General features: G+C 34.3%; 2 protein-coding genes across 4 annotated transcripts; both read left to right on the top strand.

Annotated features, from left to right (window-relative positions):
* The first annotated feature begins 3,023 nt into the window (after positions 1-3,023).
* On the top strand, positions 3,024-13,654 carry LOC132278533 (pyrophosphate--fructose 6-phosphate 1-phosphotransferase subunit alpha). Its single transcript, XM_059780342.1, has 19 exons — positions 3,024-3,218; positions 6,167-6,339; positions 6,844-6,956; positions 7,411-7,485; positions 7,570-7,683; positions 7,869-7,936; positions 8,138-8,221; positions 8,878-8,931; positions 9,147-9,227; positions 9,334-9,427; positions 9,511-9,584; positions 9,682-9,792; positions 9,871-9,915; positions 10,006-10,062; positions 11,247-11,351; positions 11,436-11,552; positions 11,764-11,867; positions 12,093-12,258; positions 13,221-13,654. Exons 1-19 carry the CDS (start codon positions 3,129-3,131, stop codon positions 13,344-13,346), a joined length of 1,851 nt encoding a protein of 616 aa, XP_059636325.1. The 5' UTR covers positions 3,024-3,128; the 3' UTR covers positions 13,347-13,654.
* Positions 13,655-16,750: 3,096 nt separating this feature from the next.
* On the top strand, positions 16,751-23,924 carry LOC132278530 (protein FAR1-RELATED SEQUENCE 5-like). 3 transcript variants are annotated; one of them, XM_059780337.1, is made up of 3 exons: positions 16,751-19,303; positions 21,687-21,760; positions 23,398-23,516. In XM_059780337.1, the coding sequence occupies exons 1-2, from the start codon at positions 17,153-17,155 to the stop codon at positions 21,756-21,758; spliced, it is 2,223 nt and encodes a 740-aa protein (XP_059636320.1). In that variant the 5' UTR covers positions 16,751-17,152; the 3' UTR covers positions 21,759-21,760; positions 23,398-23,516. The 3 variants fall into 3 exon arrangements, with proteins under 3 accessions (XP_059636320.1, XP_059636319.1, XP_059636322.1); XM_059780336.1 differs by lacking the exon at positions 21,687-21,760 and having other exon boundaries at positions 23,398-23,924; XM_059780339.1 differs by lacking the exons at positions 21,687-21,760; positions 23,398-23,516 and adding an exon at positions 21,199-21,680.
* Positions 23,925-26,158: the final 2,234 nt, after the last annotated feature.

Here is a 26,158-nt window from a genome sequence, read left to right as displayed (position 1 = left end):
GGTCAGGGACCAACCTTATGCGAGTGCACTATTTTGTGCTATGGCCATGGGTCTAATGAGCCCTTATTGTGTGGACATGATCAGGGATCATATAGGTGAGTAGACGTACAACCCAGCCACATGTGTGCAATTGGTAGTTAGGGACTATGCAATTCACACCATTTAATCGGAGTGGAACCAGGGGCTCATGTGAGGTAATGGCATTAGAACACCAACTGATTAAGGGGATCCGGGGGCTCATGTGAGGTAAGTGGAATTTTAGTAATTTAAATTCTTGATGGGTTATAAGTTCACAGTATGAGTTAATGTTATAGAATGACGATGATTAGTAAATATTTTCGTGGTCACTTATATATGTATATATATATATACGGATTAAGTAAGGATTGACTTACTGAACGATGATAGTGTTTAGCAATTTCTTACTGAGCTTGTGAACTCACCCCTTTATTTCTTTCAGGTGCACATGGATTTAGCTTGCAAAGGAGACTCAATGGGAGATGGAGATTTTCCGGATTTCCACATATTGATTTTATTATTGTTTCTTAGCAAACACTTTGTAATAAGATTCATTTAGTTGGTGAAATTTTTATTAGTTGGGGTTGTAATAAATTTCCTTTAGATTAATGGATTTTTAAATACAATGTATCTTACCGTTTAATCATGGATTATTGTGGATGAATAATGTGAGTCACGTACCAGATTTTAGTATAAGACAACGGTTCTTGTGTTAGAATTTTTGGGGCATGATGGATTTTTAAATACAATGTATCTTACTGTTTAATCATGGATTATTGTGGATGAATGATGTGAGTCACGTACCAGATTTTAGTATAAGACAACGATTCTTGTGTTAGAGTTTTTGGGGCGTGACAGTTTGGTATCAGAGCATGACCTAGCTGGAAGTGTGTTGATGGGGACGTCGGGCCTCCAAGGGTGGTGGATTGTGATGACCTTGTGGGCGGGTGTGCCGTGGGCGGGTGCGAGAGACACTGTCAGGCTACCACGCTGGCGAGTTACGGGTGCACAGTCCCACATCGCCTGGGTAGAGGAAAGGTGAAGTGCTTATATGTAAGTGTGTCATCTCTAATTGGTATGAGGTCTTTTGGGGTGAAATCCAAGAGCAAAACTGTGCGGGCTCAGGCCTAAAGCGGACAATATCATACCATGTGGTGGAGTGGGTCGTTACAAATGGTATCAGAGCCTAACCCAGCCTGAAGTGTGCCGACGGGGACGTCGGACCTCCAAGGGGGGTGGATTATGATTACCTTGTGGGCGGGTGTGAGAGATATTATCAGGCTACCACACTGGCGAGCTACGGGTGCACAGTCCCACATCGCGTGGGTAGATGAAAGGTGAAGTGCTTATATGTAAGTGTGTCATCTCCAATTGGTATGAGGCCTTTTGGGGTGAAGTTCAAGAACAAAACCGTGCGGGCTTCGGCCCAAAGCGGACAATATCATATCATGTAATGGAGTGGGTCGTTACAATTATCCACTATATGCGAACTTGGCGAATGGAAGATGTTTGGGTACAAGGTTTGCACAGAAAATTGTTTTCCGTTAGGATTCGTTTGATTAGGTGGAATCAACTAGAAAAGAAAGGAAAGAGAAAAAATTTAAATTTTTTTAGAGTTTGGATAGAAGGAAAAAGAAAAAAAAAAGAAGAGAAAATCTAGTTTCCCGCATCGGTCTATTTGTCCCAGAAAAATTTTAGGCACAAAATACGCGAAAATAGTATTTTTCCCGTGAAAAGAGTCCTTTTTATTTGACTTTCCTATTTTATCCAACTAATTTGTTTGTATTTGTTGTTGGGTAATTATCTCTTTTGTGACTTTGTGAGTTTTCAACAACTATTTTTATGAAGCAATAATTTTTTTTTTCTTTCAATAAAATAGGATAGGTGCATCTTTTTTAGTAAAATCCACGTATCTAATGGGAAGGTTCAAAATAAAAGAAAAAAAATATTAATATTTAGTTGAGCCTCCTCTGCTCTCTAATTATGTGTAATCCAACCTTTGAAAATTAGTTTGCCTTATTTTATTATAATTTTTTTTTTTTATCATCTATTGAACAATATTTATTTTTTAAATTTTAACGGATATAAAAGTAATTTTGGTAAGTAGAATTATTATTATTTTTTACTTTCATCCTACCCAAATTAATAAAATCATATTTTATCATAACTTTTTTTTTTTTTTTGATAAGTAAATATTTTATTATAACTTTCTCGAAAGACTTTAATACTAACCAAATTCATGGTAAAATAGAATTTGCTTCTAAATAGAATTTTTTATTTTTTTTAATTCTCTATTCTATGTTGCAATTCTAGCTACTTATAATCCGGTATGGATATATATATATATATATCTTTTATATGGTGAAATATTTAATTTTCTCCCAACTAGTAGTCTCTAATTTTTTTTTTTAATTTGTTTATCTTAAACTAATAATTAGTTTTACCTAGAAATATTATGAAGCCTTATTCTAAATATAAATAATAAAAATAAATATAAACAATTATATATTTAAATTTAATAATTTATCATTTTAATTCATAAGGGTAGTTTTGGTATGCATAATCACTTTCTTTTCACTTTCATACTATCCAAACTAACAAAATAATATTTTTTTTACAATTTTCTTGGATAAATTTTTATACTAACCAAATACATAGTAAAATTTTTTTTTTCTTTTCATTCACTTTACTTTTCTTTCACTTTCTATTCCTTTTCTTTTCTAACTTATTTCTTTCTAAACCAAACATAGCGTTTCGTTTGAATCCTCAAACCGGCAATCCCGCAATATTGAAGGGTCCTGTATTTTAGTTTTAGATTACAAGAAGAATCATTATGGACCCGGGTCAGAGTCAAAGGACCTAAAGGTAAATTTGATCACTTCAGAAAAAAATAGTGGCAGAGTTGAAATAAAATGAAAAACTATGGGCTTCTAGAAATAAAGCCCGGAAGGTTTAGCTGGTGGTTTGGTTGGTTGTATCGCCTAGTCGTATATATAAAAACTGCCTTACAAGAAAAACACCAAACGCAACGCACACAAAAGAAGAAGAAGTGGTGAGTAGGTAAACCGAGAGTGCGCTCAAAGTTAGCAAGCAGAGGAAGAGAAATTGCAATGGATTCAGATTTCGGCATACCTAGAGAACTCTCCGATCTGCAAAAAATTCGATCTCTTTATCAACCGGAACTTCCTCCGTGTCTGCAGGTTTCTCACTCTTCCTCTCTCTCCATATTTAGGTATATGTATCTTCTTTTGGGATACGATATGTGTAATTGTATATGTTTTTCTGATTCGTTTTATTATATCAACATTCATGTACTCTTTGTTTGAACTAATCGTTGCACACTTTGGATCTCTCGTTCATTGTTTTGTTTCTATTCAAATGGAATGTTGGATCTATTTAGTCATCGAATCGCTGATTCAAATTTGTTCTCATACTCGTCTTGATAGTTTGGATATACATTGAAAAACAGATTTCACACTCCAGATCATGTATTTCTTACTATATATTGTCTTGTTGCTCAGTATTGATTCACTGCACTCTGTTTGCATTTTCTTATGACTACTTGGGATTGCAGAAGATTTCGATCTTATTATGTAGTAAAGCAGCTATGATTGAGACCTACCGGCTAAGTTTGAATGTACAATTGGAGTTGAATTCTGTGTATATACTGATTGGTACCTTGGTTCGGCGAAACCCCCAAATAGGCTAAGAATAATGGACACAACAAGGGACACAGTCACACACACGAAATGGAGAATTTGAAAAAAAAGTAGGACACTGACAGGGACATGGCAACAAATGACATACTTATTATATAGAAAATGGCAACAAATGACATACTTATTATATAGAAAATATAGTATATACTATAAATAAATGTTCCTTTACTGTAACTTGAATTTTTTAACTTACACATATTATAATTATAATATAATCATCTATGTCGCATATTGAAATATATATATATATATATATATATATATATATATATATATATATATATGCATGTATGTATCTATGTCGATGTTTATACACAATCTGATAACTCCTCTCCTACTCGCATGCTCACTCCTTCAATTAAATGTTATTTCTTCACTTTTTAGATATGGTCAAACTTTATCAAAAGTTTCTATAAGCCTTTTAATTTGAATTTTTTTACAGCAATACTTTTTCCATACTAAACTAATGTTTTATCCAATGTTTGAGTTTGTACAAAAACAGAAATTGTCTTTTAAAATAATGTTTAGAAGTGACAAGAAGTGCCGTGTCCAACGCTGTCATGCCTCCTTAGAATGTCTGTGCTTCTAAGCGGAATGGATTCTTCTTGCCTTGCTGGAGAGTTTTGATATTGACCGAGTTACTTGGAGATGATTTTTTTTTTTTAATTTTATAAGCTTAGAGGTAAAGGATGAGAAAAAGCTTATCATCAAACTGATTGTCATACTAATCCCATCCTGAGGTTAGCAGTTGGTTTACATAATGAAGTTGGAGTAGCCCATCTAGCTTAGTTTTACAGTGAGCTCAATAGATCAGACTATACATGTTGAACGCTTGGATTCATGCCGGCATTAACACATGTACCGAGTCCACGCAACTAGATTATCAGTGTTTTATAATTTAGCTGTCTTATGTCAACTTCATACTCATTTGAATGTATTTTGTCTTTCACACCTGCTAAGTGTCACCCAATCAGACTTCCAGAAACATCAGTTCCTTTCTGAATATAATGTTATTTGTTATTGCACCTTAATAGAAAATTTCTTTTGTGTAATTGTTCATTGGACTTCGAATTTTTAGAGCAAGAAATAAAAAACATCAGTTCCATTCTCAATGAACATTAAGTGATGTGTTGACCCATAAATGTCCTTGTCATTAACTCTGAAAAAGATGAACTTTTAAGTTTAAAATAATGCATCATACTATCTTCCAAATATTTCTTGGTTTCTTTCACCTTTGATATACTGGTTGATTGCTTGTTTGTATATACCCTAGTAATGTTCTTTCTTTCTTTCTACTGCATTTCTGTCTTTTTTTCCCCCTCTGTGGGATTTGGGGGGGGGGGGGGGGGGCGGGGGGGGGGGGGTTGGTTCTTGGGTTATATTTAGAAGACAATGGAAAGTTAAATTCACATAACAATGTCCGACAGTCTAATCATTCACAAAGTTACAAAGTCCAACAGGCTTGCAAAAGAGCAGAAGAACTTCTTGGAGACTAGCCTATAAATTTAGATATTTGATGCTACCCCAATATTTTTCCTTTTTAAGATATTCTTTTCTTTCTTTGTCTTTTCCATTACATAAGCTAGCAACTCAGTATCTATCTATTGTTTGGATCTCTATGCTTTCTTGCTTTGAGCTTTCTGTTTCATTTTCAGAGTGTTGTTTGATTTGTTTTGATTAAGGGGATTTACAAGAGCTGTGACGAAGTTCTTGTTTGTAACAGCAAAAGATGGAAAAAGCATTATGCCCCTTTTCGGCTTTCAAGCCTGAAAGAATTATGGTGGACATCATATGTATCTAAGTTTTATGTGTATGAACAAAGATCTAGATGTCAGACTGTAATTTGCTATTTTCGAAGATGTAGTTACTTCCTATGCAGTTGTGGAATAATCTTTTAAATACACACATCCATAGTATATTGTAATTTTTATCAATTTTTATAGCATATCTTACTCAAGTTATTGCAAAATTTTAAATGAATTAAAGATAGAAAATGTTTTAGTCTCATTTAGTTGTTTGTTATAACATATTTTTGCATGCGTTTACTTTAAAAGAGCTTGGCATAATATAGGTTATGTGCTGAGTCCAATGTTTTTGCTATTGAATTGTTTTAGCTATGAAGGTTAGGCTGTATTAATTTTTTCCAGATGCACAATGCATGAAAAGTAAAAAAAGTTTAAAGGAGTTTTGATGGCATGGTCAAATTTCTTGTTTCACTGTCCTTGATAATTGTTCTAAAATGGATATCCACCCTTGATCCTTTTATATTTCTTGTCGATGCCTTCTAATTTTGGTATTGAATGTGTTGTTGTGTGTGTAGAAACATTGATATACTTGCATCGCTTGGTCTGAATTGGGTTCTTGATATTTTGATTTTGATGTGTTGGCATGTTTGCTGAGCTTTTATTCTTGTAATTTCATGTCAACAGGGAACCGCTGTCAGGGTAGAATTTGGTGATGCAACTGCTGCTGCAGACCCGTCTGGTGCCCACACCATAAGTCGAACCTTTCCGCACACATACGGACAGCCTTTGGCTCATTTTCTTAGGGCGACTGCAAAGGTCCCTGATGCCCAAATAATTACTGAGCATCCAGCAATTAGGTACACATTTCATGATCATCATCTTTGTTTCTTTGCAAAGCATGTTCCTACAGTGGCATAATTTGAAATTAAAATGTCTTGAAGATGAATCCATATGATGATTCTGCTGAGCACATTTGAACCTAATTCAGTCTGCTATTACAGTTTTAATCCAGGAAAAATCCCTCTGAGGCTGACCTCAAGGGAGGGCAATTGAACTCAAAACCTCCACCTTATAAGTGTACTTCTTAACCAACTCCTCCACCCCTTTTGGGTTATTACTTAATGTTGTGCTAGATTTCTTGACTTTTCTTTGACACAGTGCTCTAATTTTAGTGGACATCATGAGAAACTAGTTGCATTATAGAAGCAGTTGCTTTACTCTTTGCATTATTTCTGCATTATATATTGTAGCAGGAATGAATTATTTTCCTAATTTACAGGGGTAAAGAGGAACGTCTATACACATGCAATAATATAGTTAGCAATAGAAATTTGTAAACATCGTTGTTCTTTTGTTTTCAGGGTGGGATTGGTCTTCTGTGGGAGACAGTCTCCTGGAGGACATAATGTTATATGGGGTCTCCACAATGCTCTCAAAATTCACAATCCTAACAGCATATTACTTGGATTTTTAGGTAAGTGGTTTTCTCTTTTTTCAGTTCTAACATTTAGTTTTCTGTTTTATGCATGGACCTGTATGCAATTACAATTTTATACATATATTTGTTTGTTTCTCTTGAAAATGAATCTTTTGACTGTTATGGAAGTACAATTTTGTTTATTCATCTTATCACCTGATCAGATGGGCACTCTGTGGAAGCTGTTTACATATCCTAGTTTCTCTGTTGTAGTATCAGACACAGGCACATAATGCTCTAGTTTCCTTAGGTGTTTATAGCAGTTTACAACCCAAATATCCTTTGGTTTACTTGACAAACAGCACTCTCTCTACATATATCTTAATATTGGCTGGCATCTAAGAACAAACCTTTTTATTTGAACTTTTCATTTTGATGATTTGTGTATTTCTGTTGATAAAAATGATATCGATCTATTTATCTTAAAGGACTCTTTTATGCCTATAACCAGGTGGTTCTGAAGGTTTATTTGCACAGAAAACTCTTGAGATCACAGATGATGTTCTTGCAACCTACAAAAATCAAGGTAGTAATTAGCACCATATCAATTTCACGATGAGATTTCCATTTTTCTATCTAGACAGAAATTTATGATGCTGTCATTTGTTAGGTGGTTATGATTTGCTGGGACGGACAAAAGATCAAATAAGAACAACTGAGCAAGTTAATGCGTCACTGGTTGCATGCAAAACTTTGAAGTTGGATGGTCTGGTTATCATTGGAGGTATATTGATGCTCTTTTTTAATGTTTACCATACACATTCAACACATAGTAAAGGCTATTAGCACATATTTGTCCCACAAATGTGGGGTAATAGGAGGGGTGGACTCGTTATATACCTAATATTTGGGTATACATTCAATATAGTATTGTAAAATTTTTAATATGAAGTTTTTTTGCTTTTGAAGGGGTAACATCAAACACAGACGCTGCTCAGCTTGCAGAAATATTTGCAGAAGCAAAATGCCCAACAAAGGTATTTTGTGCATTTTGACAAATTTATGTTAAAAGAGATTAGTTTTTGAATTGTATGGAAGTCCCAGTTCATAAAGATTTATTTATTTGTTACGTCGAACTAGTTTTATTCAGATCCTGAATGTTTTTGTTAATAAAACTACCATGATGTTTTTGCAACAATATCCCGATATGTTTCATTCATGATAATTTGGATTTTCAGGTAGTTGGGGTTCCTGTTACTTTAAATGGAGATCTCAAGAATCAATTCGTTGAAACAAATGTGGGCTTTGATACAATTTGTAAGGTATTAGTCTTATGGTCCTGACAGTTTACATTTAATTATTAGTTTAAGAAATTAAATTTTGCAATTGAATGAAGTCACATGATCTCCATTGTTTTCTTGCACTCTGTTTTTTTATTTATCCAAAAGTAAATGCAAACTCTATACTTTACTCCTCCTCCTCTTCCAAGCACTGAAAGAACAATGCTGGCAAATTATCAAGATCTTTTTTAACATGGAATGTGATCACTCTATAGGGCTGAGTAGAAATTACAACTTCGGAGAAGCCTATCATCAATTCATTATCATATATATATATATATATATATATATATATATATATTTCTCCTTTTGATTAGTGTACCTATCAAGTATCAACTTTTCAGTTTTGTATTATTCCACTGTATATGTAACATTAATACAACTTGCCAAATTATACACCACACTCCTAAATTTAAGAGTGGTACCATAATATGATTTGTGATATAAAAGAATTCCAGACGACGACTTGTTCGCTTTCATTTTTTTTTTCCTTCTTGTCTGTTTATTATTGTTGTTATTATTATTATTATATTTATTCTTGTTGTTGTTGTGGTGGTGGTGGTTGTTGTCTGATAATACATGCAATTCAACATTTTGGAGTGAGAAATTAAAGCCTTATTCTGTCTTATTATATTCAGGTTAATTCGCAGCTTATTAGCAACGTCTGCACTGACGCTCTTTCAGCAGAAAAGGTAATTTTCTAAATTCATGTAATGCATATACTCCTGAGAGGCAACTGCTCGTAGTATAAGTGATTAAACAAGAAAACCTCATTCAAACTTGTAGTACCATATGCGCTTTTATCCTGCATGAGTATTGTGCCTTTTACTCTGCTTTTCTTTTCTTTTTGTTTATGTTGTTGCCTTTTTTGCAAAAACTGAAATATTATTATTTTTCGTTCTTCTAGTATTACTATTTTATTCGACTTATGGGCCGGAAGGCATCACATGTTGCTTTGGAATGCACCCTTCAGTCACATCCAAATATGGTTTGTATTCCTTGTATTTCATTCCCTTGATTTGATATTGCTATTAAGAGGTGCTGCCTTCTAGATATTCCTTCTTCTTGAATAGCTCTGGATGCGTTCTTTGTAGGTCATTCTTGGTGAGGAGGTTGCTGCATCAAAGCTCACTCTGTTTGACCTGACACAACAAATTTGTGATGCAGTGCAAACCAGGGCAGAACAAGGTTTGGAATTCTAGATTGATTCTGTTTTCTAATCAATTATAATTTTTGTTGTTATCTGATCCATTTTTGTGTTTTTGGACCAGACAAAAACCATGGTGTCATTCTACTACCAGAGGGGCTTATAGAAAGCATTCCTGAAGTGTATGCTTTATTACAGGTAAGCTTTGCAGGTTATTTTCACTGGAAGCTGGCAACTTCTTGTAGTTGCATTTGATATAGAATGCTTTACTATTAACATCTTCTGTATCTTCCAGGAAATTCATAGTTTGATCAGGCAAGGTGTTTCTATGGATACAATTTCTTCTCAACTATCACCATGGGCATCGGCCTTATTCGAATTTCTGCCACCCTTTATCAGAAAACAGGTTTATTATCCCACATATTTTTTTAAACCTTAAATTAGCAAGAGTTCTCATCTAAAATCAATGTATTCAATGTTACAGCTACTTCTCCACCCCGAATCAGATGACTCTGCACAATTATCTCAAGTATGGGAACCTTCAATCCTTTTGGTTCTGTAAAAGCTTCTCAAATTTGTTTTTTTTCCAATTATTATTCAAGTTTTTTTCCTTTTTCAGATTGAGACAGAAAAACTTTTAGCTCATCTTGTGGAAGCAGAAATGAACAAGAGATTGGTAAGACGTGGTCATCTCTGGCTGTCCAAACTTCCATTTCTTTTTACCATTTATTTTTTCTTTGACACTTAATTGGAAAAATATCAAAAAATGAAATTCAAGAAGGCCGAAAAATATTTTCCTGCATCTCCTTTACATTTATTCTGCACGTTCTCTCTGGGTTGGTATGTATATACACAGTATACCATCTGGTACTAGTTTATGCAATTTCATATGATTGTACGTCCCCTCTATTTCCATTTCCATCTTCGTGACGGAGGAAAGGCTTAGCTGATCTGCATGGTAAGAGAAGCCCTCCATGACTTGAATAAATTTGTTTGGAAGTAAAATATGACATATAATAGGCACATGTTATAGCCAATGTTTAATCCAACAAAATGACTATTCAAGTAAATATATCAATGACTGAAACAACCCATAATCACATAAACAGAACTAACCAAACAGGAAATATAGGATCAACTGAGCTGCAAATAGTCCAAAAGGTATGAAAAAATGCTTAGAGTGGAACCTATGTAGGTGCCTTTGCCCCTCATAGGAGCAACTGATCTTTTTTTCTTTTTTTTTCCCCATTTCCTTTTTTTCTCTTTGGCTTCATTTGTTTCCGCAAATAATAGGTCTGCACATGGTCCGGTGGTAAAGTATATGGTTTAGTATATGGATATGTGAAGCCTTTGGTGAGAAGTTATCGTGTCTCTTTCAGTTTGCTTGGTGAAGAAATATCACCCTGCACCTAAAAATGAACTCTTTTTCTTCCTTGACGAAATTTATTGTGGCATTTACTGCCAAAGCAAGCAAGTCCTCTGGAAGTCCTAATCATCCAAAGCATTTTGTAGACAACTTGTGGTTTTCCTTGACTTTCATTTCTACTTTTTGTTTGTAATCTAATAATTAACTTTGATTGGTAATTTCTAACACACAGGCAAATTCAGCTGTCATTAGTTAATAGTTAATACAACTACTGAAAGTCATGTTTGAAGCTACATTTTATATTTCAATCCCCAATGCTTTTAAATACATTACTGTAAATGCCCATAATTACGTTTGCTTTTGGCTAAGCAGAAGGAAGTGAGATGAGAAAGCATGAATTAGCTCAGAACTTAGTTAACTCCAGTAAATATGTTGTACTTAATTCAGTAACATTACGATGTTTTTAACATCTCTCTGCTGGTTGATATAAACAGAAGGAAGGTACATACAAAGGGAAGAAATTTAATGCTATCTGTCATTTCTTTGGTTATCAAGCTCGGGGATCTCTACCGTCAAAATTCGATTGCGACTATGCTTATGTATGTTTCTTCTTAAGAGTATTACCTTTTCTGTTATCTAGGTTTTATGTTACATAGCCCTTCTTATTATTAATATTCATGCAGGTTCTTGGACATATCTGCTATCATATTCTGGCAGCTGGTCTAAATGGTTACATGGCAACTATAACCAACTTGAAAAATCCTCTAAACAAGTGGCGTTGTGGTGCCGCTCCAATTACAGTAAGTTTTACATGACCTTTCTATATTGTATGTTTTTATTTTTTTATTTTTTATTTTAAATTTTTTTTTATTTATTTTTTTTATTTTTTATTTTTTTATGGAAGAAAAGTGTTTCTGGTTGCTTTTCAGTTCTCTCAAGTGCTAGTTCACTCCCTTTTGTTTCTTGTTTGTTGAGAAAGTTGACTTCTTGGATTGTATCAATAAATGACAGGCAATGTTGACTGTAAAGCGTTATGGTCGTGGTCCTGGGGCCTCATCGATTGGAAAACCTGCTCTGCATCCTGCTACTGTTGATTTGAAAGGCAAAGCATATGAGTATGTCTTTATCATAATTTCCCAAAACCTTTTTTGATGTTAGATTTGACATGCGCTATCTTTACTTTTTCCATGGCTAGTTAATGTTCATGGTTCTCCTTCTCCCACCTTTTTCTTTCTTCCTTTTTTCCATGGGGATTGTTTAGTTGTTCTACATAATGGATCGAATGATAATACCAGCATTGTCTCTTTAACTGCTATATTGCTGTTTGATCTTGCTTTCAGACTGCTGAGGCAGAATGCAACAAAATTTTTGATGGACGATCTCTACAGAAACCCAGGACCCCTTCAGTTTGATGGTCCAGGTGCTGATGCTAAGGCCGTAACTCTGTGCGTTGAAGACCAGGATTACATGGGTCGTATCAAAAAACTTCAAGAGTATCTTGACAAGGTGCTGAAACTTTCCTATATTTGTTGATTTTTGTTCTTCTAAACAAATGCAATGGCTTGAGATTGATTTCTCCATTTTCTGTTGCCATCTTCTTTGTGTCGTGGTCCATTTCATATATGAATTGTGATGAGATCGGCTTACAGCAATGCACCTGAGAATTTATGGGTTGGATTGATTTAAAATACCACTATTCTTCCCCTTGTTTTTAACAAAACCAATTTCTGGCATGTCTTCAGGCTAAAAAGATCTTGAGGTTGTCTTGCCATTGGTTGTTCTTTTATGGCTCCATTCTAGACGATAAATGTTGCCTGTTAGTGCAACGGAAAATAATTGACTTTTCCCATTTCCATTGGGTGTCGAAATGTGAATAGAAATCATTTTATTTGTACTCGATGAATTTTTGAGGATACTTTCCTGTTCCCCTCTGTGCATTAACTTGTCTTTTAGTGATTGCAAAATTCTATTGTACAGGAATTTACTCCTTTTCTTCTGATGTTACTGCTCATATTACAATTCTACCTGTATTTTTATGCATATTGAAGTTTGTTTAGAGTCTTTAGACAACCAAAAGTTGTATTATTAAAAGAAGTCATGGCATAGTGGTTAATGGTTGTCTTAGTGGATAGAGATTTTTTGTTGTGTCGTAGTCATATATTTTCTTAGTGGAAAACAATATTTGGGTGTATAGGGTAAATAAATTGAGTAGGGCTTCCGATCTGCCAAGTCAAGGCATGAAAGCCGGAACAGTGGAAGATTAATCAGTTTGAGTTGCCAACAAGTATTAGACAATGACAATCAAAAAATAAAATAAAATAATAATAGTAAAAGCCACCATTAGAAGTTATATGTAGTATCTATTTATATGACCAATCTCTCTTTTTTGGTATTTATTATTGGGTTTATGGATTGATTCTTTTTCATGTAATGTATTTTTTTTCTTTTTTTCCTATATCCTTTCCCAGGTGCGGACCATTGTTAAACCAGGATGTTCACAGGATGTTCTCAAAGCAGCATTGAGTGCGATGGCTTCTGTGACAGACATTCTTTCTGTGATGTCCTCACCCTCAAACAGTGTGCAGCCCTTTTGAAGTACACATTAATAGCTCGTCTTCCTTCTGTTGAACTGTTCCTGGTGCCGGTGCCGGTGCCCGTGCCCGTGCCCCACATTACTGGTTTTTCAACTTATTTTTGTCTCAATTTTCTTTTATTTATATTCGAGGTGGACGTGTAGATGCTAATAACGAACTTGATTATTTCTTCTTTTCTTTCTGATTTTTTTTTTTTTTTAGTCGTCCTTCACTTATCTTGTGAAATAATTGAGAGAATTGTGTTGCGGTTTATGAAAAGATGAGATTTTGTCTATGTTCTATAAAAAATGTTTTGACATTTATATGCACCCCTTCATTCATCAAGGGATAAGGGATGGCTTTATTTTTCTTTTTAACTGTGGATATATCTTTGCTTTCTCTTTATTTGCCTAGGCTATACAAGAAGTATATATATTTAGCAAATACTTACTGAAGTACTACACCCACACACATAACTTGGACATGGCTACTTTTGTTATCATCTCCATTTTGTCTATTCCAGATACTATAAACCACTTAATTGTTGCTGCATTTCTTCATATGGTTAGCTCTGTGGTGTCTGCATAGGCCGTCTATGGTACGTGGGATGTGGTTTAAATATAATGCAACTTAAAAGAACGGGAGATGCCTCTGTTGTTTTTCTCATATTCATGGTAGGAAGATCAGAAATAATTTTGTTACGGTACAAAGTACAAACGTATTATATGGGAGAGGCTGGTGGTGCTGGAATTTGTTGTGCATTGGTGGCTGAGGCAATGTCTATTCAATGGGCTGTGTCTCTACTATATTTGAATCTTATTCTCAAGTGATACTCTCTGCGTTAAATGAGTCTACTTTAGCTTCTTCTCCGTATGCCAAAAATATAGTGTGTGTGACCAGGTCAAAATGACCTTCAAGTGTTGCTCGTCACTATCATTATAACATTTGAATTTTTTTTGTCATATTCACAAAAATAATTTCCAAAAGCGACTGGTGTGACTCCTAGTAAATTTACTGAACAACAAAATCTCCCGAGTTTACCCAAAAATTTGTATTCCACCCACTGTTATCATTTAAGTATTCAATTAGGGTAATTAGATTTTGGAACAATGGCATCAGCTTTCCGTGGAATTGCTGCAATTGTAGTAATAATATCACCATAAATTAATACAAGGACATACTTCAATTGTAGTAATAATATCACCATAAATTAATACAAGGACATACTTCAATTGTAGTAATAATATCACCATATATATAACTTAATACAAGGACATTTTTTTCCATGGAGATTTTACAATTGATTTGCCCCGTGAAATACATATAACTTTTCTAATGTTCAGCAAATTATTATTTTTTTTATCCGTTTTGCAAATAATTCAACATATAACTTTTCTAATGTTCAGCAAATTATTATTATTTTTTATCCGTTCTGCAAATAATTCAAGACAAATTTACTAACGCACAATGTATCACATCTTTTACTTTTCAAAATGATGTTATTTTATATTTTAAATTTTATCACTTGCATTGATAAAATCCACTACTATATTATTTAAATTTTTACTATTCGTAGTGAATTTTACTTAGGGGTGGCAAATTACGACACGATAACACGATACGAGTTAAAAGGAGTTGAGTTTGGTATAAACGGGTTTGAGTCATGAAATGATCGATATAATTAACCTGTTTACTTAACTGTGTTATGTTAGGGTTAAGGGGTTCAACTCATGTAACCTGTTTATGACCCGTTCGACTCAATATATTATAATCGTGAATATAACTTATATAATATGTTACATGTTTAAACCCAATTACTATGGATAGTTAAGTCATTTTAATATAAACCTTATTTATGACTTATGATTTTTCTTTTTTATTTTGAATATTTGGGTTAATTATGACAATTTTTTTTCTATTATTTAGTATTTGATTAAATATTAAATGTCTCGTTTTAATAAATTGGCCATTAAACGGGGTTAACACATGTACTTGTTTAATAAACAGTTGGGTTAGTATTGAGAATTTTTGACATGATTATTAAATAAGTTGAGTTTGGATTTATTTATTTAGTATAATACCCTTACATTGACACAACACGAAGACCACAAACATAAATTGTCATCCCTAATTTTACTACTGCTACTGATAAATTTTAAAATGAATATAATGAAACCATGAAAATATGTGCCCAAGCATAGCTCCACAGAGAATTTAAGTTTGGAAATCCTCTTATATTCACCCGTCTTATTATTACATATTAAATGGGCATACAATAACAATATAACTTTTCCATTTAATATAGGGTAAAGTGCAAAAAATTCCTCTCAATTATGTCTAAATTTGTAAATAACCTTCCTGAACTATGTTTTGTGTGTAAAACCCCATAAATTATCACATTTAGTTACAAAGTGCCCTATTATTATACCTATTTTTCATTAAATGACCATAATACTATTTCTTATGGAATTATACTTGATATATTTTTCTTGTTAAAATAAATTATGAAAAAAATTCATACTAATTTGATGAAATATTCTCCATTAAATTTGCATAAGCTTGCCTTTAATTTTTTAAATAAAAATCTTAAATAGAAAATTTTGAAACAATTTAAGTAATTTCTTAATTTTCATGAATATATTACATTAAAAAGAAGATATTTTTTATTTACGTAATTTATTAATTTTTCATGAATATTGTTTGAAAAAAAAGATATATATATATATATATATATTTTTAAAGTGAGTATAATAAGTTAATCATTTTAGAAAATGATAGTTACAAATTTATTTATTTTTTTTATTTTTATAATCAATTGATACTAATTATAAAATTAAGGTAAATGGTAAAATTAATATTTAAATAAGAGAAAATATAATAAATGACAATTTAATAAGAAATGATAAATTTAATAACAAAGGGTAAAATAATATTTTGTGATGAGTTTATCCTTAATTGTAACAAATTAATAGTTTAAAGGAACAATTTTTAGTTCAGGCGATAAGTTGCAAAAAATTAATAATTCAGGGATTTATAAATCCTTTAATATATTACATAATATTACAATGCTCGGTAATACTATTAAATAAGAAAATTAACACATTTACTTTATTTAATTTAATGGTGTCAATTTATATGCTATAAAATGCGGCTGATTCAGAAACAAAAATAGCATAAAAGAGGATTATGATCCATTTACCTTTATATTGGTTGTAAAACTCTTAAAACTGTCTGATTCTAACCACGTCACAGTACGTGTGTCAATTGTCGATACAAACACAAAGTCAAAGGCGTCCCCACTCTCCTTTATTTATAGACGTCTGATTTACATATTGCATCCCTAGCTATTGCGGATGCGAATCCTATCATATGTCACAGAATATTATGCTGTGTCGCGTAGCAACAAATCACACCTCAATCTCAAGGATCGACCTAGTTCCTCCAACTCTCTCTCACTCCGACTCTCCTCTCTCTCTAACCCTCAAAAATCCTCTGTACTGAGCAACACCAAACCTCTAATTCCCTACCCTCTCTCTCTCTCTCTCTCTCTCCCAAACCAGAAAAGTTATATATATATATATATATAAACCCTTCATTCTTCTCTCTCTATATTCTTCGCTGAGTGGCAATGCTTCTGTACAGCTCGCCTACCAAGATCCAATGTCATTGCTTATCGAAGGTGTCTCTGCTCTACCGATCTCCGGTCAGGCATTTCTCTCTCTCTTTCTACTAGTCTAATTTCACTAATTCCTATAGACATAGCTAGACACTCTTTGTATATGTGTGTAAATTGCAAGCAGACCTGAAAAAAAAAAAAAATTTAAGTCATGGACTTTGAACCCTTAAACATTGAAAATGAGGTTGTGGAATTCGATATGGGTTCTGGTGAAGAAGACACTGGTGTCGACTTAGAACAAGCAGATGACTATGATGATGATTACAATGGTGATATGGTCGAAAATTCTTTTGTGGGTCGGGATTTCTTCTCTACTAATGGAGACCCAAATCTTGAACCCTGCGACGCAATGGAATTTGATTCTGAACAGGCTGCTCGAATTTTCTACAATTCGTATGCCCGGCGTATAGGTTTTAGTACACGAGTTAGTGTGTACCAGCGCTCACGTCGTGATGGCTCGATCATTTGCCGGCAGATTGTGTGCTCTCGAGAGGGGTTTCGCCGTGAGGGGGGTGAAAATAAGTCCAAGCGGCAGCGTACCATCACTAGAGTTGGTTGTAAGGCACAACTGACTGTGAAGAAACAAAGTTCTGGAAAATGGGTTGTGACCAAACTTGTTAAAGAGCATAATCATGAGCTTGTGCCACCCGATAAGGTGCACTGCCTCCGTTCACACAGGCACGTATCGGGTCCTGCTCGAAGCTTGATTGATACCCTTCAAGCAGCTGGGATGGGACCGAGTGGGGTTATGTCTGTGTTAATTAAGGAATCGGGTGGAATTAATAATGTTGGTTTCACGAAAGTTGATTGCCAGAATTACATGAGCAGCAGCAGGCAGAGGACCCTAGGGAGCGGGGGTCAGCATGTTTTTGACTATTTGAAGCAAATGCAGGCTGAGGATCCCGGTTTCTTTTGTGTTGTTCAAGGTGAAATTGAGAACACATCAGGAAATATTTTTTGGGCTGATGCAAACTCTAGAATGAATTATAACTACTTTGGAGACACGGTTACATTTGATACAACGTATAGAACTAACCGCTATAGGGTCCCTTTTGCCCCGTTTACGGGATTAAACCATCATGGACAGCCTGTATTGTTTGGCTGTGCTTTACTTCTGAATGAGTCAGAATCCTCTTTTGCTTGGCTGTTCGAAACTTGGCTTACTGCAATGTCTGGTCGCCATCCCATCTCTATCACGACAGACCAGGATAGGATCATAAGGTCAGCTGTTGCGCAGGTGTTTCCAAAGACCCGGCATCGTTTCTGTAAATGGAACATATTTAGAGAAGCCCAGGAGAAATTGTCCCATGTATATCACTCGTACCCAGCTTTTGAAGCAGAGTTTCAGAGGTGCATCAATGTAACAGAGACAATCGAGGAGTTCGAGTCATGTTGGGAGTCCATGCTTGAAAGATACAATCTCGGAGGTAGTGAATGGCTTCAGTTGATGTACAATGCTCGACAGCAATGGGTGCCAGTTTATCTCCGCGATACATTCTTTGGGGAGATGTCTATAACCCAATCTAGTGATAGTATCAACTCATTTTTTGATGGATATATAAATGCATCAACTAATATCCATGTGCTAGTTAAGCAATATGAGAAAGCCATTGCCACTCGGTATGAGAAGGAAGTAAAGGCAGATTATGATACATTAAACACTGCACCAATTTTAAAAACGCCATCTCCCATGGAAAAACAAGCTGCCAGCCTTTACACAAGGATGATATTCAAGAAGTTCCAAGATGAATTAGTTGAGACTCTTGCAAATCCTGCAACAATGATCGATGACACGGGATCGGAAATTATGTATAGGGTGTCAAAATTTGGAGAAGACCATAAGGCGCACTTCATTCGGTTCAACGCCTTTGAAAAGAAAGCTAGTTGTAGCTGCCAAATGTTTGAGTTTTCAGGTGTCCTTTGTAGACACATATTAGCAGTTTTCAGAGTTACAAATGTTCTTACACTTCCATCTCAATATATATTGAAACGGTGGACCAAAAATCCTAAAAGTGGTGTTCTAATGGACGAACACACTCTTGGATTGCCTAGTAATTGTCAAGAGTCCTCCGCTGCTCGCTATGATAATTTGCGCCAAGAAGCCATTAAATATGTAGAAGAAGGGGCGGAGTCAATATATGTATACAACGTTGCAATGGAAGCTCTTCGTGAGGCTGCAAAGAAGGTTGCTACTGCAAAGCAGCATGGTCCAGGGGTTAAACAGAGCACTCTAGTTAATGGAAGTGATCAGGAAGCGAACCCAAGTAAAAATCAAATCAAGCAGCTTCAGTCTTGTTCAGTGGTCAGTTCTTTCTCTTGCAAGATATTCATTTGGACATAGTAGTTTACCAAGTGTCATGCTTTATTTATTTTTCTTTTTTCTTTTTCTGATTTCAATGATTGTTGCAATTTCTGTTATTCTTTCTTCATCGCAAACATTCTTTATTGTTTAGAACTTCCACTATAAATAGGGATTTATTCATTATTAGACTTGGAATCGTTAAGAATTCTACATTATGAGCCTTTACACTGGATCCATCATTATGCTTTCTTGGAGAATTTGGAAGCACGAATGCTGAGTGTCTTTTTTCTTCACATGGGTTAGAAGCATTTAGTGTGTTGTTCCTGTAATGGGGTTCTGCCTCTTCTCTTTGTCTCTTTCTGTCTATTTACTGTGCTTAATCAATAGTTGTTTTATGCCTTTAAAAAACCCTCGTACTTTGTCAGTGAAAAACCAAGGAAGAATGCCTTTTCAGCTAATGCATGTTCCAGAGCTGCATGAGTGGAGGCATAAATAATAAGGGAGAAGAAAAAAAATCTACTTTCCCTATCTGTTTTTGTCTTGGCTGATCTGTTTTTGTTAGTATGATCTCTCACTTATTTAACCCTAGCATGCCTCTTTGCCCGCTAAAGAAATGCTTTGAAAATAAGATGACATGTTGGTTAACCGCAGTGGTTAAAGACATATTTTTAATTGCAAAGGCATAACACAGGAAGTTGAAAACCAAGGTTTAATCTAAGTCAAATCAAAATTGAATCCACTCCAATGCAATCTTCTAGTGTTTTCACCTAGTGTTGTGGCAAAATAAACTGAGTGTAATCTTCTGTGGTTGCTAATTCCAAGATTGGAGAGTAAATTTGTCTTTCGTTCTGTCAAATTAACTGACAAATTTATGAGCCATTGAGAAATTCGTCCAGGATGAGGTTGGGCAATCAAAATAATGACTGGTCCCTCTGATGAGCATATGGAATTATAGCTGAGATGGAGAGCTTTATGGTTTCTATCATCACTGCTTTTGTGATGAGGTGAATTTTAATTCTATGAAAAAACTGTGGTGGAGGAGCATTTTTGTTCCCATGACAAGGGATTTGTGATGGATAATTAGTTAGGAATAGAATTCTTTAGGATTGGAGTTGCACATGCCAAAGGCAGAGGAATCATAAATCATCTCCTTTTGCATTGCCTGGTGACAAGGAATATATGGAGTTGGTCTCTTTCTTTTTTTGGCATTCTCTTGGTGATGCCAGTCTCGGTGAAGGAGGCATTAGGTAGGTAGCAATTGTGCTGCCTAGAAAAAGGAGAGTTAGATCTACATTGAGAGAGCCCCTGTTTGTTTTTTTTATAGTGCTTAATAAGATAAATAGGTTCATTTGATGTCTGGTTACAAGTTAAAACAGACAGTGGCGAACATGTTTACTTGGGTTTTAAGTGGATGTTCATTTTATAAGGATATCTTGTCGATTTTTTGAGTGATATGATTTGTAGTTCTGGTGCCAAGTCTAGTGCTTCTTTTTCCTTTTGTTTTTTTGTTTTGTTATAATGTTCCAATCCTGTATACTCTGCATATGCATGAATTGTGCCCCTTTTATTATGTTTGCTGCTTAATGTACTTCGTATATATACTAAAAGCTAGCCTGAAGATTTCTTCTGGTAAAGCTACTCAAGAGCTACATTGATTGTTATAGTAGTAATATTTAGTTTAGAGTCTTGTTTTTAATATTATTAGCTCCCATGCGCATCCCCATATTCTCTAAATACGACCTAATGAGTAGAATTTCCTAGCATATTACATTTTGGTCAGCTTGTCTCAAATGAGATCTGTCTGGATGTCCAGTACATTCTGGTAAGAATTCATCATCGAACATGTTAGCATCAAGGATTCAGAATAAACCTGATGAAAATTTCTATTTTTGCAGTGAGAGTGGTGACCAGCATAGGAAAAGAAAAGGGTTGAGATCAACTAGAGGATTGTCTCATTAAATAGTCACTTAATCATAAGTGTCGTGTTTAAATGAGGCTTAATCTCCTAATTTGCATAAAGCTTCTCAAATTATTTTACATTGTAATATTTTTATTGAAATTGAGGCCCTACCATCATCACTTGTCAACGGCCATCCTCCGTGCACCACCATTCACATCTTCTGTTTGCGAATGTATAAATTCACCAATGATGTCATTTTTGTCTTTTATATTTGTGATGGCAGACAACGACTTGTTTTTTTGGGTAGAAAGAGTTGGCATATTATATGTTTTTACTAATTATGGTAGAAAGGAAAAGAACAACCTGCTTTCTATCATGTAGTTTTTCCTTTGTCTCTCTTAATCCTTTCATCCCACATCCTTAAGTCTTAACTTGATTCAAGTTATTCACAATATAGCTATCTGATATAGATATATGTCTCAGGCACTTTATTCTTATTGTTTGTGTTGCACCAAAAAGTTTATGGCCGGACCGACTAACAACTTGCTCCTTTGAAGGTTTGATTTTAAGGTTTCTCTGTTTTATAAGAATTGGTTATTATTGCCCCATTACGTAAATGACTGAAAGTTATATTGTGATCATTGCATTTCTAATCTTCTCTAAACACCAGTCAAATTCAATATATTTGTTGATTCCTTAATAAGCAATGATGATTATAAACACATTAACATAGTTCTATACCATTCTTTAATTTCTTTTCTTAAGTGAAAGTGGAGAAGTTTGTATAAACCTTTGCATTTGGATGTGCTGATGCTTGTACTTTTGACTTTTAAACATGCTTTGATAATTGTGGCCAGCAAATGGTTTTACTTATATGTTGAGTCAGAGAGTGCTTGTCTCTATGTTCTGCTATGTTTGAGAATGTGATTGGTGCTCAATTCTTCCTCCCTCTCGATTGGGTTAGTGTTGGTCTGAGGTTTATCTTTATTGTCCTTTTGCACTAATTCACATAACTTCGAACACTTGGTTCACCCTATGACAATATAACTGCTGCAGTAACACATAGGACTTGGTCCAAATGTCCTAGAGATTTAGGAGATCTGTTTTATGCTATTTCTCAAGCTGTGCAATTGGAAGAAATTGGTTAATTCCTGGTTGAGGATGCTATTGGGCAAGCTGGTTTGTTGGAGGTAAGATTGTGTTGTTTGAAGCCACCAGCAACGGCAATCATGAACTAATTTTATGCAAGGATTTTACATGTTTAACTAAATTTGGCCCAGATAATGGTGCTTGGAAACTGATCTGGGTGCTAATCATCTACATTCTACATCATGTTCATAAAGAACACTTTGTCGTGACTCATGAGTGTCTGAAAACTTTAATGCTCTCTACATTTGAAGATTTTCATAAAACGGCACTGTAATTGACACATAGCATTTGTTCAGTGTGCAACTAGACATTGGAACTTGTGTTAGCGTGTGGAACTTACCACCACATAGACTCCCATGGGAAAATATATTTTTGGCAAGAGTTAGAGAAATGAGAGGGCAGCTTTTATACTAAATAAAAAAATAGTTCTCTGAAGTTGGGATAGTTTTGGAGATAAAGGAAAGAAGAAGAGGAATAGAAGTTTGAAGTCTTCTCTGCACATAATTTTCCTAGCTTCTTTTGTACAATTTAAAAAAAAAAAAATTTAAAATTTTCTACTGTTCTCTTCTCTTCATTATCTATTTTCTCCTCACTTCATTGGAACCAAATGAATTGATTATGATGAACATTAGGTGGTCCAGTATTATGTGAATTCACCTCTTTCTGGTTACTAAATTATTTGCTATTTGTGTTACGTCTCTCTGGTTACTTGTGTCAAATACGAGCTCTTGGAGTAGAATTTGCATGCATGAATTGGAGAAGCATTTTTTACGACATTTGAGGAAAATGAACTAGATACTGCCAATTTGATAAAACAGCTCAGACCTTCAATGTCGAGGTTGGTAATAGTCGTCTGATGGTGCGTTATTTGCATGTGTTGTAGTTTTAGCTCCAATCAAACTTGTAATGTTTTGTGAATTTGGTAATTGTAGGTTAGCTAGAAATAACAACTTTTCCTTTTCTCCTTTTTAATCACTGTGTATCTTAGTTTTGTGACAATGTGGTAAATTGTCTGAAACATTTTGCTTTTCTTTTCTGTTTGCAGACTCAAGACAAAACAGTTCATGAATTGACTGCTGAGTTGGAAAGTGCAAGTCAGCGATGTGAAGCATATCGAGCAAACCTGCTAGCTATCTTGAGGGACATGGAAGAACAGAAGCTAAAGATATCGGTCAAAGTTCAGAATGTGAAGCTCAATCTAAAGAGTTGAATTGGAGGGTTGATGGTTATGTCATCTTCATCCTTTGTGTATACTAGCAACACTGTAAGACCCAGGCTTTGGACCAGTTTAGACTCCAATGCACCTCCCTTCACCCTCCATTGTTATATAGTTTCCTTTTTTTTTAGATGCTGACAGAGGATAGAGTGTACTTGTCTAGTCTAGAATTAGATTAGTTAGATATACTACTGTAGATTAGTTAAAGCAGGCTGAGAAGTTGAGTAGCTATCTGGGAAGGACTCCGCCGTTCTTCATTTATTCATTTGTTGTTCTCTGGTGCCTTCTTCACCATTGTTTGTATCTTTTCTATATATTGGGACAAATTATAGTGAAAGAGCCTACGTTGTGTTGTACATCCATCGAAATTAAATTTGTCGGGGGTATCGCTGTTCATTAATGTTCAATATCTGCATCAAAACTACGTTCAATATCTGCATCAAAACTACATTCGATTGGATTGTGTATGTACGGATGCCTTATTTGCCTACCATGAACTCTTCAAAACCCATACATTTTTTGCTCGTGTTTTTGAATGTGCATTTTTGTATGCCTATATGGTGCTGTAAAATTCCATGTCTAAATGATGCTATGCTTGAAGAAACGACCAGTGGGTGAAACTTTTTAACTGAAAAAGAATCAAATGAAGCCTGAACAAGCAGCCAAGTGAATTGTATTAGGAGTTGAGAAGAAGATAGTTGCTGAGTTAATTACCTTTTGTACTGGCGTCGAATACCATTTCTGCTGTATGATCAGCAATTTTATTGTAAAACCATTTTGATTGAAAAGGGTGAGTTTGGGTGAAATGGTAAGGTTGCTTCAATGTGATATTAAGGTTATGGATTGTGTATATCTAATCTCTCTAGATTTTGCAAAGACGGAGTCTGCTCCTGCAAGGTTTTAGTTTGAGCAATTTTCAATTTTGATTGAAACTTTGAAACAATTTAAGGGTTGCGAGCAATAAACACTCTTATGGCGTGCATATAGGGTATATAACTCCCTTATAGGTTCTTAAAAGTTCCTAATCTTTACTTTTGGCGAACGATAGCATGTTGTTCGTATAGCCATTAAAAGACTAAAGTACTCTTATGTAACTAAATAAAAAAATGTGAAAAACTAAGTAAATGTAAAATGACTAAGATGTCTAATCCTAAATATAAAGGATATGAGTGTAAAATGACTAAAATGTCTAATCTTAAATATAAAGGATATGAGTGTAAAATGACTAAAATGTTTAATCTTAAATATAAAGGATAGAGTGTTATTTGTCAAAAATGTAAACATTAGAGGTGTTTTTGAAAGGTGATATATATATATATATATAGAGAGAGAGAGAGAGAGAGAGAGAGAGTGAGGGAGACTTGCAGTGAGTGGAGTAGGGAGAGACTCTGCAGAGAGAGAGAGAATTTGGGAGTAGAGAGAGAAAGAGGGAGATGAGTTTGCAAAAGATAGGAAACATTATTTATATATAAAATGGTATAAGGGGCATTTTGGGAAGAGTAAAATGGTGTTTTAAGAATTATATAATTTAAAATAGTCATGTGCAAAGGGGCATTTTGGGAAGAGTAAAATGGTGTTGTAAGAATTATATAATTTAAAATAGTCATGTGCACATGACTTTTTAATATGATTATTTTTTGACCGAATATAGACATTAAGTCCTTCTTTATCATATTTTTCAAACTTAACGGATTTATATATCCAAAATAAATTATATGGGTAATATTTACTCAAAATGTAAACACTTATAAGGGTGTTTTTCTCACTTTGTCCAAATTTTAATTGTACACACAGTAAGTGGCTACAGAAATAATTTTAATTGTGATTTACATGCACAAGCCTAGAGAAATAAAATTGAGTGATATCGCTTAAAATTTCCGATCTTTTATTTATTTATTTATTTTTTCTTTTAACTCTATTTTTTGAAACAATTTTCATAATCACAAAGGGTTTTAGGCTTTAACCAATATGGTATCTCGTTATCTTTTAAATAGAAGGTTGAGAGTAAAGGTAGGACAATAAGAAGTTCTGTGTGATTTTAGGTACAATTTTAAAATAAATAAATAAATTTTAAGTTTTTTTTATACATATTCTAAATTTTGTGTAAAAGAATAATAATAAAGAAATGTCTTCAATTTATTGAAAAAAGAAAAAAATATTTTTATAAGTGAAAGATTTACTCAACTTGTCACCATATTTATTGAGAAATTATTAGATGGTTCTGGATCATTAACATTTCGTGGACCGATTAAATACAGACTCTTAAATTGAAAAAATGGTCCCACAAGAATATATTAATAAATTACAAAGTTTCATAAACGAAAAATTATTATTAAATTAGTCTACTAAGTGTGAAATACAACAAACCATTTAATAATTTTTCATACTTATTTGTGTTGTTATGTCGTTCGGTGCAATGGTTCTCATTGAGCGTACCAGCTCAAGTACAATACGCTGAAGCAAGGCCTTCACCGTTACACCCAAATGACACCGTTTTGGTGCGTTTGGGTGCACGGGATGGTGCACAGATCCGCTATGCACAAGAGGAGATCGTTTTAGAATTGAGATGGTGCACCGTGCACGCTTGACT

The sequence above is a fragment of the Cornus florida genome, unplaced genomic scaffold, assembly GCF_030987335.1.
Source record: "Cornus florida cultivar Cherokee Brave unplaced genomic scaffold, ASM3098733v1 CherokeeBrave_3.0.0_Hap2_Chr10, whole genome shotgun sequence".
Classification (NCBI taxonomy): Eukaryota; Viridiplantae; Streptophyta; class Magnoliopsida; order Cornales; family Cornaceae; genus Cornus; species Cornus florida.
This window is presented reverse-complemented; position numbering and strand designations above follow the sequence as displayed.

What these genes read in the sequence shown, in the direction of transcription:
- LOC132278533 (XM_059780342.1), top strand. Translation starts at nt 3,129, where the DNA reads ATGGATTCAGATTTCGGCATACCTAGAGAACTCTCCGATCTGCAAAAA. An exon ending in CATATTACTTGGATTTTTAG is followed by an intron (nt 6,957 to 7,410) that starts GTAAGTGGTTTT and finishes GCCTATAACCAG; the next exon opens with GTGGTTCTGAAGGTTTATTT. An exon ending in GTGGTGCCGCTCCAATTACA is followed by an intron (nt 11,553 to 11,763) that starts GTAAGTTTTACA and finishes AATAAATGACAG; the next exon opens with GCAATGTTGACTGTAAAGCG.
- LOC132278530 (XM_059780336.1), top strand. Translation starts at nt 17,153, where the DNA reads ATGGACTTTGAACCCTTAAACATTGAAAATGAGGTTGTGGAATTCGAT. An exon ending in AGCTTCAGTCTTGTTCAGTG is followed by an intron (nt 19,304 to 23,397) that starts GTCAGTTCTTTC and finishes TTCTGTTTGCAG; the next exon opens with ACTCAAGACAAAACAGTTCA.